The sequence below is a fragment of the Dromaius novaehollandiae genome, chromosome 7 (assembly GCF_036370855.1).
Source record: "Dromaius novaehollandiae isolate bDroNov1 chromosome 7, bDroNov1.hap1, whole genome shotgun sequence".
Lineage (NCBI taxonomy): Eukaryota > Metazoa > Chordata > Aves > Casuariiformes > Dromaiidae > Dromaius > Dromaius novaehollandiae.
The window spans coordinates 37,191,494-37,209,267 of NC_088104.1; the positions used below are offsets into that span (position 1 = coordinate 37,191,494).

The following is a 17,774-nucleotide window of genomic DNA, read 5'->3' on the forward strand; positions in this document are numbered from 1 at the left end:
TGTTTACAGAGATAAACACTTGGAATTTCTGCATTAAAAATGGGCCTGATTCTCCTTTTAACTGTACCCTTGTGGTTAGGAAAAGACTGTCACGTACTCTTGCAAACCCCCTTTTTCAAGTATTTTTTAAGAAAAAATGTTGGCATTATTTACACTTCGGTTTTCCCCCATGATGGTTTTACATAAACATAAATCACCTTCCCAGTTCTGGGATGTTTGTACCTGGCCCTGTTCGGAAACAAACCTTAGGACCCCAGGGAATTCATCACGTGAAATACGGCTCGTCCTGGTTCCCGGGTGACTGGCACCAGCTCCACCAGCGCTGCAGCAGCTTCCCGGCGGCCGAGCGCGGCGCCTCGGAGGGAGCTCCGACGCGGCTGGGTCTCCCCCCCGCGCCAGCAGCCCTGCTGCTAGCGACCCAGGATCCGAGAGCTTCTTAAGAGAGTGGGAGAATCAGCTCCACTTTAAAATATATTAAAGGCAAGCATTCGGCTTTTAGATGTGCTTTTGAAACAAAACTAATTTTTGGATCTTGGATGCTACAGGCACAGCAGCCTTAGAAATCCTTGGAAAACAGCCTTACCCTGGAAAACTGTGGGGCAAATTTGAAACCTGGTGACTATATATCACTCAGCCACTCAGGTTGCTTCAGAAAGCCCCAACTCACCATACCTATATAATACCTAAGGAGCGATGCCTACAGACTCTGCTCAGTAAGGACTGACCCTTGTGGTCAGCAAGAGCGTAGAGCCACGAGCACGGATTAAAATCAGACAGCAGCCGCAGCTCCCACCCCTGTCTCTGCCCGCTGTCAGCTGCCCTGCAAGCTGCTGCCCCTCACGCAGCCGTGTCTGGGCCAAAAATAATGATGCTCCAGGAATCACCTTGGTTTGTAGCCGAGTAGTAGTCTGTAAACTGCTCTAATACGGTGGGCTACCACTTGGGGCAGGGCTAGAAGTGCTCTGCACAGAGTGCGGAGGTCCTCGCCCGGGACGCAGTGGCCTGTGGGCGCAGGGCAGCAGCCGCTGCAGCGGCCACCGTGCCACGGGCTGCGCTCAGGAGTCAACACCCTTCTCTGCCCCAACAGCAATTTGCATGAATAAGCTCTTGCTGGGCAGAAAATGCCTTTGTCGTTATGTCTAGGAAAGCACCAAGGATTGCACTGCACTTCAATAACTACGATAATAACAACAGCACAGCGCAGAGGCCTGTTGCCTCCCGACGCACAAGCCGCCGCAGTGACGCCGGCGTCCTAAGGCCCTCATTCCAACCCACGTAAAACCAGATTAAAGCACCTTGCGAATGACGACAGATCATTAACAAAATGCTATTAATGTCCATAACTGGTTTCCAGGCTTAGCACTCCACCGCCACCACCAATCTCCCATGTGGGGAACTTCTAAGACACAACAGCAAGGCGTATTTGCTTTGCCCAGAGAGTCATTGTTTTAACCTTAGATCTTGTTTTTCTACATTATGCCCCCCAACAGCCTTTACAAAAATAAACTGGCAGGAGTTTGGCAACAACACCAGCATTAACGTCTCTGCTGCTGCAGTTGCACTTTAATAGCTACCAGCAGCTGGAACTTCAGTTTTTACATCCCAGGCGAAATCCTGCGCCCAGAGCAGCGTATCTCTGGGAAGCCGGGTCAGGCCGAGGAACGGCCCCTCCTGCCTTCCCACCATCGCTTCCCACACCGCAGCTCATGCCGGGCACCGGCTCCTCGGGACGCCAGCTCGGCCGCCCCTGCGCACCCGCAGAGCTCCTGCGCGCACGGCAGCAACAGCCCGGCATGGCCAGGCGCACGCCGAGCACAGCAGCTCCCGGCAGGAAGGAAATATCAACCTGCCGGCATTCACAATTCCCTTCGAATCCCATTTCTCCTACGAGTCGTAACTTCTGCTCCCGGCAAAATGTCCTTATCTGTTTGTAGACAATTTGAGTAGCACAAGTTTTGAACTTTTTACAGTACTGTATTATTGATGTTTTCAGATATATTTTGTGTCTCTGTAATTTAAAGACATCAATTTGCTTTTTATAATGGCTAGTTGAAACTTTTTATATTACTGTGGATCTCTGCCTTTTGAAAAAAACAACGTAAAAATGATTGACTTCATCATTAAACCTATGGCTTTATTGTACGTATGCAGCAGCTGACCAAAATGTGGCTTTAGGGCTGGTATCAAGTCAATAAACTATAACCAGCAAAAGAAGACCATCTCAGAAGATCACCACAAGAGGATTTTAAAAGAAGCCCCACAGCAAAGTGAGACCGACTGTACTTGTGTGAGCAAAGCAAACAAGAAATATTGAGTTAATATTTGAGCTTGGGTGCTGTACGTCTGCCTCTGAGGTGATGAGCGCTTCCAGTTATCTCCAAACTGCAAGGGATGATCTGTGGGAGCAAGGAGAGCAGGAGCTGCTGTTTTGAGAAGCCAGGAGTGAAACAGTCTGCCACACCAAGCCCATAAGAGTCTGGCAGCCTGTTTGGATCTGAGAGCTCTGAGCACCTCCCCAGACTGAGCCTGTGCATTACAAAAGATCCCAAGCATGTCTTCAGCCATGAGCATGTCCTTGGTATTTCAAATCTCCATTTTAGAAAATGGTAAGAAAAAGAGGAAGATTATTAAATACAAATAGACACGCATTCATAAAATTAAGTTGAATCTCTATTGTTCTGAAGTCTAGCAAAAACATAAATTGTAATCACGGCCCAGGACAACGTAGGGGCTGCAAACGCCATGCCGGTATTAGAATGAATCCAGAACAGAATCTCAGACGTTACTTTGAATTTCCCAGCTTTGGTAGGTGCAAACCAGACATATGATGTTATTTCTTTTTAGCCCATATGAGAAAATGTTACATGCAGCCGAAATCTATTTCAGACAGCAGTGTTTCTTTAGCAGAATGGGATTTCTCTGATGCATTGCTTTGCTCCATATGCTTCTAATTACTGCTCAATTCAAACAGCTATTTCTGCATTGACTTGCAGGAATCTCAGAAGGCACCTTTTACGTAGGCAAGAAGCATAGCACATAAATAATTTCAAAAAGTATTAAAGAGGGGAAGCTTCATAGCTTTTCATTCCAATCCGACTATGTGGTATTTAAATAAACCTCTGTGGCTTTCCAGTAACATAGTAAGAACTCCCAGGTGGCAGGGCTGGGGGAAGAGAGGGAGGAGAGCACTAAACATACTAATGAACATGTAATTAAGAAAATGGGCCCTCATTCCCTTCAGAGCCTCTGTGAGGAGGGAGCTTATTTAAAGCGCTGCTTTCTGGTTCCCCTCCCCGCACGGAAGGAGAGCAGCGGAGTATCTCCAGCGCCATTCAATGCCGTTGCTCCCCGCTCCAAACAGGTTCAGTTAAGGAAGGCTGACGCTGAAGTTGAAATTATAGTTTTGGAATGACTGGTTAAAGGAAAGGTGGAGGAGAGTATGTGATGCTGGTGCACAAACCTAGCGGCCCCAGTTTCTCAGGAGAGCTGCCTGCAGTCCCCGGTGTCGGCTTTTCCTCAGCAGCACTGCTTCACTGGAAAGAACTGCTGCTCGCCGTGGCCCAGGGCTCTCCCCGAAAGGGCCTGTGTTGCAAACCTCCGTGTGGCCTCGCACCCGCAAACCACCACAGCAAGCGGGTCTCCAGGGCATGATTGGGACCAAAGGAAGAAAGAAACAATTTTGTTTAAGAGTTTAATTGTAATTGCAAAGCCAAAGGGTTAATTTGTGCAAGCCCATCAGGAAGAGGGAAATAAAAGTAATTAAAATGTTTGTTTCTCTTTCCAATCCAATTTTGGAAGTGGTGTCAGTTAAGGAAATTTCACCCTAAGCAGAGGATGGTAGCAGTGATTGGTAATTCAAGCATTCATGGGAGGAGGAGGGAGGATTTTGTAAACAAAGGCTTAGGAATTCCTCAGCCTCTTTAGACATCTGGCAAATTCTGTATTGAATAACAGCTCTTCTTCCCTTGTTTTCTGAGCTTTGGAAACAACATATTTCTGGAAGCTGCACTCATCTTTAGTGAGTCTTAATCAAGCAAAGATAAACCATTTGTTTGAACATCAGGCAGTGGCTTCCTGCCAATATGATTGTTAGATGGCAGAACCATGTCCCAAGAGAAATGGCAATAGTCCCATTATTCAAGGCATTTAAAATTAGACTAATTAAACCACTAGAATGTATAATATCAGGGACTAAGTGATCTAATGGGTCTTCCCCATCTCTTATTCTGGGCTAAATCCAATTCCCCTTACTACGTGAACAGAATTTGAGGCTTTGGTGAGTATCTTGTGGTGTTTTCATCGAACCAAGTGAAAACTCGCCCATTAACTCAAGTTGGACAAGTGCAAGTCTTCAGTCTGTGCATTAGAAGGATTTAAAATACAATTTCAAATAAATGACACTATAGGAAGACAAAATTAAAACAAGGTTGGCGATAAATGACAAAAGACATAGCACCATACATTTGACTGTTGCATGTTAAGGGCACATTTAGAGGGTAGCAGTTGGTGAGTGACCAGAGCAACGAGTCACTAAGTCCCCACCAACCTTGGAGCTGCTGGAAGCAAAACAGTTCAGTGTTCATAGGTAGTGTGACACCATCTGCAATGAGCTGGGAAGTTTAAGTACAAACTTGAGAAACTTGGCTGTTTTTTATTAATTTGTTGTATGCTGCATACCCCAGTCAGCCTTATGTTGTCAGACCTATGTACAAAAAAGCTCCTGAATAAGAGATTTAAGTCACCTTACTGGCAACTACGCAAATGGCAGCAGCTCTACAGAATTGGCTGGCTGAAGCCTGAACTAGTTTTCTATAGCTTTTCTGCAGAAAGCTGGACTTCGTAGCAGTGCTGTCATTCCTTCAAGAAGGACGTAGAAATCAGGTGTTAGCATTTGTCTTTGGCCATACAGGCTCAGAAGCTGAAGGGGGAATCACAGAAGGAACAATACCACTAGGTTTTGGAGGAAAAGGGACGTCTGTGACAAAGGGCCCGGACAAAGGTCAAGGAAATTGGCTCTCAGAGAAAAAATGCTGATCCTGATGTGGAAGAGTAGTCTGGAGGAATATAGTCCTGGGAAGGGGAGCTTGAACCACAAGAAGACACTGGCTGAATTCCTGAGAAACATTCCACGGCGGTGAGAGCAAGCAGGGAAGGGTATATATATGTTTTGTTTGGATCTGTGATAGTTTTGGGGTTATAAAGTAAAGAATAACTCTGTCAGAGACCTTTGCTGACCTGTGAGTCATTTATCACAAGAGCTGGGAGAAGCTCATGATAAGCTAGAGCACCCACGAGGCCGGGCCTGCAGCAGCGTCAGCGTAAAGGCAGCTGGCCCCGGAGCCTCGGGCAGCCGGACCGCAAGAGGCTCAGCCGGAGGTGCTGCCTAGGACACTACGTTACACATCTCAGGGCATCGGCCAGAACCCACCACAGCAGTCTGGGAAGGGTCCCAGCACTTCAACGAGACAGACCACCTTTCACAACTCAAAGAACCCGAAAGTAAGTTTGCATATGACTATGCAACACCCAGATCCTCGGAGTAGGACGCTGCCCCTGGATGGGAAGGGAACAGCAGACATGAATGCCACTTTTTCCCACTGTCTCTGGAAGTTTCCTGTCTTCATACTGTGATATTACTGCACCCAGACACAAGGATGACAGGGCACAGCAGATAATATTACTGCTAGCAGAGAACGTGTCTCGTTAGAAAAGTACCTAGCTACAAAACAGAAAATAAAATAGAGAGGAATTGCCTGCATCTTATACCAAAGGGCCTTTGCAACCCAGAAAATTGTAAGAAAGCAGATTAAATTCACTTTAAAGAACAGGGGAATCCAAAGTGTCAAGCAAGGGTTAAAATGTAACTGATGTCCTCACTGAACTGCTGAGTGGGGATGAGCAGATAACTTCAGGTTTTGTTTTCTTATTCATGGATCACAGAGATGAAAGCAATCACCAGCCTGATAGCCCATCTTGGTAAATGTTTCCTAATGTTTGTCCAATTTGATAGTAAATGTGGAAGGCAGTGGAGCTTCCACTGTATCCTTTGGGATACTACTTCATAAGCTAATAATTATCTTATAAATCCATGATGCAAACAGCTTCTACCTCTCTCGCTGTGGGAAACCACATCCCCTCCAGCAGAATCCCCCTCCTTTTGTCACCTGTGCCCTCCCCATATGCTCTTCTCAATCAGCTGCTTATGTCTTCAATCTCATTTCAAATTAAGGCTCCACGGTGGGGCACGGGGACTTCCCTTCCCCACTCCCCCTCTGGGAAATACCGTGCTCTCCTGTTTCGTTATGAAAATACTAGATTTCTCCGGCAAACTTAAAAAACATGCAATTCAGAGCAATCTATCATACTGATAGACATGCAAGCAGATACAATATCTGCAAACTTATTTTATTTTTAATTATGCAAATCCTTATGCAAAATAGGCAAATGCACCCCCCCCAGGCTACTGGCATTTCCCCACAAAGCTTTAGGTAGTGCAAATGTTGATGTTCTTTGCTCAATAGCCTGCCTGATCATGTAAGAATATATGTAAATATGCTTCAAAAGGTTGAGGTTAGAAGTGTCGTAGAAGTTATTCACTAAATTCAAACGCGACAAGTCTCACAATTCAGCTGGTTGCATCTGGGGCTTTGGCAACCAAGCTAGCAACAAGGCCAATGAGGGCCCTCAGACAGCATGTTTCTGCAAATAATGTGAAAATGTTCACCCTTGGGCACTCAGAATAACTCCTGACTGGTGGGGTGGGGAGAGGGTGTTATGTTTTGATTTCCCGTCCTGCCACGGAAAGAGTTCTGTATCAGGATAAAAAACAAGGAAAGCAATGTTAGCAATGTTAAAGGAGGCTTTAAAACAGGAGGAAAAGACATCACCTAGGGATGCCCCTCTTCACTTAGACTTGGCTTGGAGGTAGAATTGGATTTATTTTTAAATGTGTAAAAAGACAGGTAACTGTTTGCTCCTAAGAATTCCTAAGTACAGCACTTCCCAGATGCAGAGGTCTGCTCAGACAGCTCCAGAGCTGGCACCAACACCTGAGACTGTAGCTTCATTCTGGTGCCCTGGACTTACCAGGGTTTCACTCCTGAAGGTTTATTGCTGGCAGCCAAGAGGCAATGTGGGATATTCAGAACACAGAGATTTTCAGAGAAAACATTTTGAACTCCTATGTGGTTGCGAAAGACAACTACTCAGAAGCTGCAAAATCCTGTGCAGCACGTTTGTTCTGCGGGGCTGATAACCGGGCGAACGCTAGCTGCTTACACTTGCCTGCTGATAAGAATCCCACCTGCTGTGAGGAAATCTAAGTAATTTTGCAGACTAAACTTCTGAATTTAGCTTGCGGTAAAAACAGGAGACAAGCACAAGTTTGCTCTCATTTGAATCATGGCTGATGCTACTTAGAGTTAGGGATGTTCTGGGGTAACCTGCAATCCAGAACCCTGGAGTTTGCTGTTGTTTTGGGGTGTTTTTCTCCCCACGGAAAGGTGTCAGTATGTCCTAGACTGACTTGGCAGCCTGAGCTTTCCTTGGGCCACAATCTGCCATTCTGGGACTGCTGTCTACTCTCTCAGTGGTTGCGTCCCACCTCCCAGTGGGTCTATGTTTGTAGGAAAAAAAAAACTGGCATTGGGTAACATGCCCAAGAGACTTTCTTCCTCCATCAAAGTAAACCCTGTTGCACATTCCTGCCACCTGGAATGGCCTAGCAGCATCATTCCACATGGAAAGCTTACTCTCCTCTTATCTCACCAAGAAATAATTTAAGATACAGCTTTCCCTTTCTGTCTACCGTTCAACTTCTTTTTTTCTCTTGCTGCACTCTGATGCTACATTATGGTCAACAGAAATGCAACAAAGCCATACAGCTTTTACAGCAAGTACCAGAACTCCCAGTTGTCTTTTTTTTCCTTACCATGGGTCAGAGGAATGACTCTAACGAATGGGCCTGGTAGAAAACAAGGGAAACCACTGATGCCATCTGCTACATGACTTGTAAATACCTAATTACAGTCTTGCCACTTGATTTGACATTCTGTATTCTGAATAGCTTCTGTCACTGTTCCCATATTACTAAAACCTAATTTTCTGTTTGAAAAGATGCTCTCTTGCAATGCCATTCTACCAGCTGTGAATCTCTCTCCTCATATACAGGAATCAGAAGGGGCAATGCATGGGGCAGAGGTCTGCAGTTAGCTGCCTTGCTCTGCATTGCCATTGCATGCCAGTGAAACACATCCTTTCATCCAACATTTTTCAGAGCAAATATCACAAAATGCTTTGCAGATGAAGTCAGTCATATATGCCAAAGAGAAAAATAGAAGCTCTAAGGTGATTATTAAAGATAGGCGACTCAGTGGCTCATGGACTGTTACAGAAAGATGTATAGGGGGAAAAAATGAAAAGAATAATCTTTTAAAATGTTACTGACAGCCAAAGAGCAAATACTACAGTAGACAAGTTCATGGAAGCTTTTTCGACGGGAGATCATTTAGGTGAAGTGTATCAGAAAAAGCTGCTTAGTCACTAGGTTTACAAAAGCATGTTATCCAGAAAACAAACCTTACCAAACTGAAAAACTGAAATTTCTCTAAGATGCCCTCAAACAACTATCCTTGAGAATGAAGAAAGGACTTATTTGTATTCCAGAAACAGCTGCTACAACCTTGAATAGCTAATCCTGCCACATACATATTTTGAAGAGTAGAGTATTATTTTTAAAAACACGTCCACTTTTAGAGTAGTAAATTTATTTGAGCAAGCCCATTTATAACTGTCAGCATCTCTTGGCAAACATAACAAAAGCTATAGCTCCATGGCCTTACTGGTATGAGGAACTGTTGTTCAGGAGCAGGAGAGGCTATGGGAAACATTTGTCCAGCAATTGCTGTTTGAGCTCCCAGAGCCAAACTCTGCTCTCTTGATCTGCTCTATGGGGTGATATGTATTTGCTTACTCACTAAAATGAGCACAGTCCTGAATAAAAGAGGCAACGATTTGGATAGTATCGTTCAGGAGATCTCCACCCTCAAAGGGAAGGCTCAAGCGGGCGGAATAAACCTCGGTCCCAGAATCTCTTTGCCCAGAGGTCCTCACAGGCCAGGACCAAGGGAAGAGCAGCTGCTCTCGCAGGACTCCTCGTGAGTATGTACTCTTTTTCTGTGCTGCAGAAGAGCCTCTCTTCGCCTGTGCCACATCCCAGCAGCAGGACGACTCCAGCAGCCCGTGTTGGCGCTGCACCCCAAAACACAAGCACGCTGCGAAACCCACACCTCCGGCCGTCGCCCACGCGCAGGGGCCTAGCCCTAGGTGTGCTCGGCGGCACGGACGCCATCCCGCTCCTGTCCTGCAGCGCGGTCTCTCAGAGCCAGCCGGGCCTCCTCCGCGGAGGAGCTACTGCTTTCTAACGACCTTTTAGAGCCTCTCGACGGGACCGCACCAGCGCAGACGTGGATCTAAAATTTCTCCTTGCTTAGGGAACACCGGACTTTTTCAGAAAAAGCTGCCTTCTCCTCGCTAGAGCTCGGACCTGCACGAACGAAGCGCTTATCCTGCCGCCGCAAAGCAGCGGCGGCGCGGGCAGCGGCCGCCCTGCTCCGAGGCGATCGCGGCTCCCCGGGCCCGACCGCCCCCCGCCGCCGCCCGGCCGCGCCAAACTCCGGCCCAACTTCTCCTCCGCCACTTTCTTCCCGCCCCGGCCCGGCCCCGCCCCTCCGCGCTGGCGGCGGGCGGGCGCGGCGATTGGCGGGCGGGCGGCCGCCGGCCCCGCCCCCGGCGCGGTTTGTGAATGGGCCCGGCGGGGGCGGGGCCCGCACGTATATGTGCCTCTGCGGGCGCCGCGCGGGCGGGACGGCCGGACGGCGGCGCGGGCGGTGTCGGAGCGACGCTGCCGCGGGCGCGGAGCGGAGCGCCGCCGCCACCACCACCACCCCCCCCCCCCCCCCCCCCGGAGCGGGGCCCGTCGGGAGCGGAGCTGCGGGGCGGATCGCATCGCATCGCGCAGTAATTGGATTTTAAAAGTTCCTTAAGCCCCCGAGTAAAGCACACGGATCAGCCGGCGCGGTCCCAATCCGTTTAGCCGTAACGCAGATCCCGGCGCCGAGCGGAGCCGGCGCGTCGCCGCCACCGCCACCGCCGCCGCGGGACCCCGCGCGGAGCTGCCGAGCGACTCCGGCAGGTTGGTGCCTCGCGGGTTTCGCCTCCGGAAAGTCCCCGCGGGGGCGGCCGGGCGGCGGAGCGCCGCGGCGGCGGCGGGCCCCGGCGGCGCCGCCCATGCCCCGCGGGCTCTGAGCCCCCCGGCGCGGCGGCGATGCGCGGCGGCGGCGCGGCGGCGGGCGGCGGCGGCCGCTGGCTGGGCCTGGCGGCGCTGCTGGGCGCGCTGCTGGGGCCCCCCGCGGGCGCGGCGGCGCAGCAGTACCACGGCGAGAAGGGCATCTCGGTGCCGGACCACGGCTTCTGCCAGCCCATCTCCATCCCGCTGTGCACGGATATCGCCTACAACCAGACCATCCTGCCCAACCTGCTGGGCCACACCAACCAGGAGGACGCGGGGCTGGAGGTGCACCAGTTCTACCCGCTGGTGAAGGTGCAGTGCTCGGCCGAGCTCAAGTTCTTCCTGTGCTCCATGTACGCGCCGGTGTGCACGGTGCTGGAGCAGGCCATCCCGCCGTGCCGCTCCCTGTGCGAGCGGGCCCGCCAGGGCTGCGAGGCCCTCATGAACAAGTTCGGCTTCCAGTGGCCCGAGCGGCTGCGCTGCGAGAACTTTCCTGTCCACGGCGCGGGCGAGATCTGCGTGGGGCAGAACACGTCGGACGCGCCGCCGGGGCCTGCTGGCGGGGCGGGCAGGGGTGCCACGGCCCACCCCACGGCAGGCTACCTCCCGGACTTCCTCACCCCACCGCAGCCCCCCGGCGGCTTCTCCTTCTCCTGCCCCCGGCAGCTCAAGGTGCCCCCCTACTTGGGCTACCGCTTCCTGGGGGAACGGGACTGCGGGGCCCCCTGCGAGCCAGCCCGGCCCAACGGGCTGATGTACTTCAAGGAGGCGGAGGTGCGGTTTGCCCGGCTGTGGGTCGGCGTGTGGTCTGTGCTCTGCTGCGCCTCCACCCTCTTCACCGTGCTCACCTACTTGGTGGACATGCGTCGCTTCAGCTACCCGGAGCGGCCCATCATCTTCCTCTCGGGCTGCTACTTCATGGTGGCGGTGGCCTATGCAGCGGGCTTCTTGCTGGAGGAGCGGGTGGTGTGCCTAGAACGCTTCTCTGAGGACGGCTACCGCACTGTGGCCCAGGGCACGAAGAAAGAAGGTTGCACCATCCTCTTCATGATCCTCTACTTCTTTGGCATGGCCAGCTCCATCTGGTGGGTCATCCTGTCCCTCACTTGGTTCCTGGCTGCTGGTATGAAGTGGGGCCATGAAGCCATCGAGGCCAACTCCCAGTACTTTCACCTGGCTGCTTGGGCTGTGCCTGCTGTCAAAACCATCACTATCTTGGCCATGGGGCAGGTGGACGGGGATGTGCTCAGCGGGGTGTGTTATGTAGGCATCTACAGCGTGGACTCCCTGCGAGGCTTTGTGCTGGCACCCTTGTTTGTGTACCTGTTCATTGGCACTTCGTTCTTGCTTGCTGGCTTTGTGTCCTTGTTCCGCATCCGAACCATCATGAAGCACGATGGCACCAAGACAGAGAAACTGGAGAAGCTGATGGTGCGCATTGGTGTCTTCAGCGTCCTCTACACAGTGCCCGCCACCATTGTCCTGGCATGTTACTTCTACGAGCAGGCCTTCCGTGGCACCTGGGAGAAGACGTGGCTCCTCCAGACCTGCAAATCCTATGCTGTGCCCTGTCCCAGCCACTTTGCCCCTATGAGCCCTGACTTCACTGTCTTCATGATCAAGTACCTCATGACCATGATTGTTGGTATCACAACTGGCTTCTGGATCTGGTCTGGCAAAACCCTTCAGTCCTGGCGACGCTTCTACCACAGACTCAGCACCGGCAGCAAGGGAGAGACAGCAGTATGAGACCCTCCTGTCCCCTCTGGTGTGCACACACACACACACACACACACACACACACACACACACGGGATACCCAGCAGAAGGGAGGTGATGGCTCCCCAAAGGAGGAGGAAGGGGAGGCTTTCCAAAACTTTTGCTTCTTCCCGGGGGGGAAAAAGAATCTTTGCATGAAGGACCAGATGCCCCGTGTCCAAGGGTGCTTATGCCCAGCTAATTGGAAGAGCACAGAAAAGGGTCCTCAGGCCACTGGTGGGGTGGGAGAGTAGAAGTTCCCATACCTCTTCCCTGGGCGGAGGGGGGGAAAAACTCAGCTAAAAACGTCCTGCCTTGCTTTGGATGAGATGGGAGAGAGGGAAAGCCACATCCATTGAGCTGCCCCTGCCAAGAAGTAGCCAAACTATCTCTGAATTCCTGGGGTCAAATTGCAGCTCACGCAGGGCAACTTCTGAGCCCCAGGTTACCGGCTGCTCATTGAACCACAGTGGAGCAATCACGTGAGTACTGTACAACAAGCTGCCAGTCCAGATCGTGTGCTGTTGAGATGCCTCTATTCTGTCAGCTTAGAAGTTGCTTTTTTTTTCCTCCTCAGTGATACCTGTTTTAATTACTTTAAAGTGAAAATTCTGCCTTGAGTGTGGTGTTCTTGCTGCTGTGGGGAAGGAGGCGGTTGCTATTCCACCCCCTGAAAAGAGATGACTTGTTGCTTTTCAGCAGAAGGCTTTTCCCCCTTGCCTTTGTTATAGGAGACAAAGCGGGAAACAAAAGTGTTTTCTATGTAGAAAGGCATAAGCATGGGATCGGTTTTTATGGGCAAACTAACAAAAAGAAGTCGTTGAGGTTCACCCCTGGATGTGAGGAGCTCGCAGAAATAAACATTCCTTTTATGAAAGAGGAGGAGGCAGGATGTTTTCTCCGTACTGTTCAGTATGGGTTGCTTTCCTGAGCTGAAGGAAATGCGAGGCTTAAAGAGAGGGAAAGCAGAGCATAACTGAGAACACTTGCCAAAACAAGATCCATTAAAATATGTAGGATAAAGATGCTGCTTTTTTCTCCCCCCGCCTCGTTCCAGTAAACCTGCTTTCTCCCCCGCTTTGCAGCGAGGCTGCTGCAGATAAAGGCACTGTGCAGCCAGGTGCTGGGGACAGGGCGAATACTTTCTGCTCACGATGGACCAGTTTGCCAGCTCCTCCGAATCCCCGCACCGCGTTACAATGACTCGTGGTGCAGGAGGGGCTGGGGACAGTTGGGTTTGGGTTTTAAAAGAAAGCAGCTACTATGACAAACCTTCTTCAATTTTTAGCTAAAAGTACAGCTGTTTGTTTCCACCGATCACCTCTTGGAAGGAAAGACATTCAAAAATTAATCATCAGATGCAGCTTTTTTTGGAAATGTGACAAATTTTTCTATTCTTAAATTTTTATGTTGACTCTTTAATATTTTATTTTTAAATACTACTCTACCTTTATATTCACTGAAGGGTTTGTTTTTATAAATATATATATGTGTGTGTGTTTATATATTCTTGCCTACGGACAAAATAGGAAATTGTGGATTTTTAGCAAGTCTCCACCCTATAGCTGCTCTTCATTTTGGGGGGGTGAAAGTGTCTGGAATTAAACTTAAAAGGAAAAAAAAATGTTCAGGGTGAGGGGGCAGACTGCTGCTGTCTGAAGACATACCAGTAGTCTGGGCATGAGGAACAGCCCATCAGCCAAATCCTCCAGCATATCTGATCTCAGCCTTGTAGGGCTTGGGTTTTTGTCTTTTATAATGTGCACGTGGGGGGGAAAAAAACTGTAAGACAAGTGCAGTATGTATATTTTGTAAATCTCATTTTTTGTAAGAAAATATGTATTTATGTTTTTACTTGATTTTTTTGGAAGGTCTGTATGAGGCCCTGCTTCATCCCATGTACAGATCACTAAATAAATAATTTTTAATACAAGGGCTCTGATGAAGTTCTTCCAGTCTCTGAACAAGTTGAATGCTACAGAAAGGGAACATCTGAGTCCCTCCCCCTTTTTCCCCTCCCTAAAGACTTTGCTGTGGGAGATGGAAGTGACTTTTGGGTAAATACACAACTATCAGGAACTCTAATGGCCCCTAACAAAAGAAGATTGCATTTTGAGGCTGTTTTAAAGGCATGTTTGCCCTCACTTGAGGTACTTGCATCCTAGCCAAGTTTTATTCCAGGCTCTGCTTCTTGCTGAGGGCAAGCTGATAAACCAGTTTCCTTATCTATAAAATAAGGATAATGCTCTTTTCCCATTCCAAAGGGGTGTTGAGACTGAGAACTGGAGGGTGCTACAAGGGTTATAAATTAAATCATAGGTTTGGCTAGTAGAGTGTTCTGGGGGAAAAACAAGATCCTTTTCAATAGCTATCACGGGGCAGTATTTTGAACTGTTTTTTTTTCCCCCCAGCTCTTTCACTGTCTCCAGTTTTGCTCAGGTGAATTTTACTTTAATCTTAATAGCTAGCCTGAAGCCTACAGTCTTTCTTATGACTGTAATCTGATAGCTTCAATGGAGTGGTCTATTTTATTTTGTTTTTAACCAAAATGAATGTTTTGATCCCAAGATGTGTTGTTGCTGGTATGGAAAGTGCCACAGCAAACAGTTTTACGCCTGTGAAATGTTGATCATCACCAGCTTTTCTTTTGTAATGTCTAGCTATTTACTGGGTTTGTCACCCTCCCTTTGCCTTGAAAGATGGCTATATTAAAAAAAAAATTTGCAGAGTAGAGAATTAGGATGCAATAGCTGGATGCTATTGTGGTTGCTCCAGTTGCATGGCCCTGCACTATTTTATTTACTTGAACACTGCAATAGCTTTTATTTGGACACTGTTCTTCAATGAAACAACCATTTACATTTAAGGTGTGTGAAATACTAACTTAAAGTTACTTCCGGAGCGAGCCCCACTCAATGCTGCCTTTCTATAAAGTCACCTCTTCCACTTCAGAGCCCCTCTAGCTGCTCCCAGAATCTTTCTCTCTTGTCAACTCCCTTTTCTCCACAGCCTTTGCTTTCCCAAAGTCGGGCTGCTTCAGGCTGCTCTGTGCCACGAGCTCACCCATACTTGCTGCGGTGGTTTCACTCTGCTCGCTTGGGAAACCTGAACCTTTCTCTAAGCGTTTCCTCCCATTAATCCCTCGCTGGGGGCTGGGGCGGCTGCACCCACCGGCGCTGCGCGAGCTGGGGAGCACTGGGGTGCCCGAAGCCCCCGCGCTGCCTGGCCACAGCTGCGCTGCTCACTACACAACTATCCCTGAACACCTTGCGGACAGCTAAGCTTGCAGCTCGCACAGGCTGCCTCTCTCCGTGCTCCTGTCCGCTCGCCACTCCTCTTCTCCAGACAGACGAGAAACTGCATTTAGGCATGACAGCTAGTTTTTGTCCACATGTGGAAAAACTTAAATAGACCTTTTCTCTGTGTGTAGTTCACGTGAGACATTCCTATCTGAAAGGAAATGTCTCCGTTTCAACCCAAAACCACTAAAGTTGAATGCTTTTATTTCAATATTTCATTTTAAGGACTTTGGATTTAAATTCACTTACTCAAAGCTATCCAAACCCTGAGATTTAACCTGATTTTTTAAATCTGAGATTGTAGGTGAAATTTGATGCCAGCGTAAAGTAGAAGCAATTGCTGTTAACTTTTAAGCAGATGTAACTTGCATCAAGACTGAATTTGCTCACAGTGGAAACAATTTGGAGAATTTCAAGTAGTGATAGTGCCTGGCCTTCTGGAATAAAAATCTCTATTGCTATTCTGATAATGAAGTCACAGTTACTTACTTTCATAATGGAGCACAATTTAAAAAAACCTTTGTAAAGCAATCTGGAAAGCAGGAGGAAAAAGAAACTTTTGCTAATCACTGTGAAGCAATTTTTCTTCAACTAATCTTTAAGTCTACTTTCAGTTAACTTTTTTTTTTTTTTTTTTTTTTTTTTTTTAAGTTTAAGAAGAGTTTTGTACCCCCCATCTTTGGCCCTTTTGTATGCAGCATTTTTTGCAACACAGAAGACCTCAGCAAGTAATGGTTATCACTGACAAATATCCCTGTAATTTTAGGGTGTATACCACATTTTCATGAAAAATATATAACATTTACTGTTTGGTTCACCAGTTTCAGAGACATTAGTGTTTCACTTTGTATAAGAAAGTAAGTTAAACAGAAGGCTTTAACAGTGCTGGAGTTCACGAATAGCAGTGGCAACGGCAGGCCTGTCTACACAGAAAAACGTGCTTTTATAATATGTCAGCGTTTGTTTGGGTTTATTTTTGGTGAAATAGCCACACCAGTGATTGAGTGTTTTTGTCCAAGTGCTTCACCACAACCAATAGCTTTGCATGCATGTAAAAAACCCCACACTTCTCTGTATTCAGCAACTGGCAACAGCAAACATTATTTATAATTTCTCATGGGTTTAGAAACCAAATTACTAGCTTGTATCTTAAATAGTCTTCTCTTTCTGCATCTCATTCTCACCTCCTTCCAGACCTTACAAGTACTTTGTATACAGTCTGCTCTCACTCTTACCGTCGACTCCTATTATTTAAAATCATGAATCCTGCTGAAAGAAATTCGGTCTGTTGCTTGGAGAGGAGAAGACGACTCTGAATCTTTCAACACTACGACTGCTCACTGAGATAGACCATTGCCAAGCCTGTCCTGTATAAACCGGGATAGCTGTTTCATGCCAACATAAGCGTGTGGTTTTGGCAGCTGCAGCACTGCACAGGATAATATAGGATTGGGAGAATAAATACAGTGAGTGGCAAGCTGCCAAATGCCCCACTTAGAAGTGACAAATTTTGACTAAAATGATGCTCAAACTACACAACGACAATATGTACGCCAGGCTTTAACAGGACTCAGGCGGCTGGTTTGCTTTGCCACCAGAGCAGGCCGGGCAGGCCGTGGTGCTGCCCAAAGCCCGCTGCGGCTGGCCGAGGCGGCCCGTGGCAGGGCCCGGCGGCGCTCATCTCGGAGCTGAACCGGCAGCAGTGGGGCACCGCGCGCTTTCTCTTCGTCATTTAAAGGCCGAGTTCAAGCACGGCATCAGTTGAATGGGATTCGGGTAACTGGTGCCCAGGGAGGACAGGCCCAAGCAGGGTCCTAGATAAGTGCTCCTCTACCTAGCCCGGTCCCCTCTGTCCAGCCAGCCCAGCGATGCCCGGAAGCTATGGGGCTGGGAGAAATAGAAGTACGGATAAAGAGCAGGAATAGGCAGGGCCTAGAGCACATTTTTAATAACAACTGTAAACTGGGGGGGGGTGGGGGGGGGGATCACTTATCCATATTAGTCAGAAAATCCTGCTAGCAACAACATGTTCACTGCGGCTGGCCTAGCTGTGTCACGACTTTGGTTATAGCCAACCCTTTGCTTAAGCATGATATTCTTACCAAGCATGATACTCTTACAAATGCAGGTGGAAAATCAGTGTATACTGCCTAGGGGAATAGTCTATATGAGTCAACTTTGGCTGCACAGGTCTTGGAAATTAACCCTATCATGTGGTCACCAGGGCAGCCACAAACCCTGCTCGTAACAGGAGGATCCATCCCAAAAGCCAGGATGACAACTAGGAAAAAAAGAGGCGGCTCAGTTCCTCACTAACTCCAGCTATACTGGAGGTACTGGAAATTCCAGCACTGTTCTCAAAATAATCAGCCAAAAGACAGTGGTGTTTGCAGGCTGGGCAAGGAATAAGGCTATTCTCGCAGTACTGT

The 17,774-nt window shown here is 48.6% G+C and overlaps 1 protein-coding gene across 1 annotated transcript; it reads left to right on the forward strand.

Moving 5' to 3' along the window:
* The first annotated feature begins 9,827 nt into the window (after positions 1 to 9,827).
* Positions 9,828 to 13,979, forward strand: FZD7 (frizzled class receptor 7). Its single transcript, XM_026121104.2, has one exon. The coding sequence runs from the start codon at positions 10,325 to 10,327 to the stop codon at positions 12,035 to 12,037; it is 1,713 nt and encodes a 570-aa protein (XP_025976889.2). The 5' UTR covers positions 9,828 to 10,324; the 3' UTR covers positions 12,038 to 13,979.
* Positions 13,980 to 17,774: the final 3,795 nt, after the last annotated feature.

Excerpts from the sequence above, each read along its gene's own strand:
- FZD7 (XM_026121104.2), top strand. The coding sequence starts at position 10,325 with ATGCGCGGCGGCGGCGCGGCGGCGGGCGGCGGCGGCCGCTGGCTGGGC.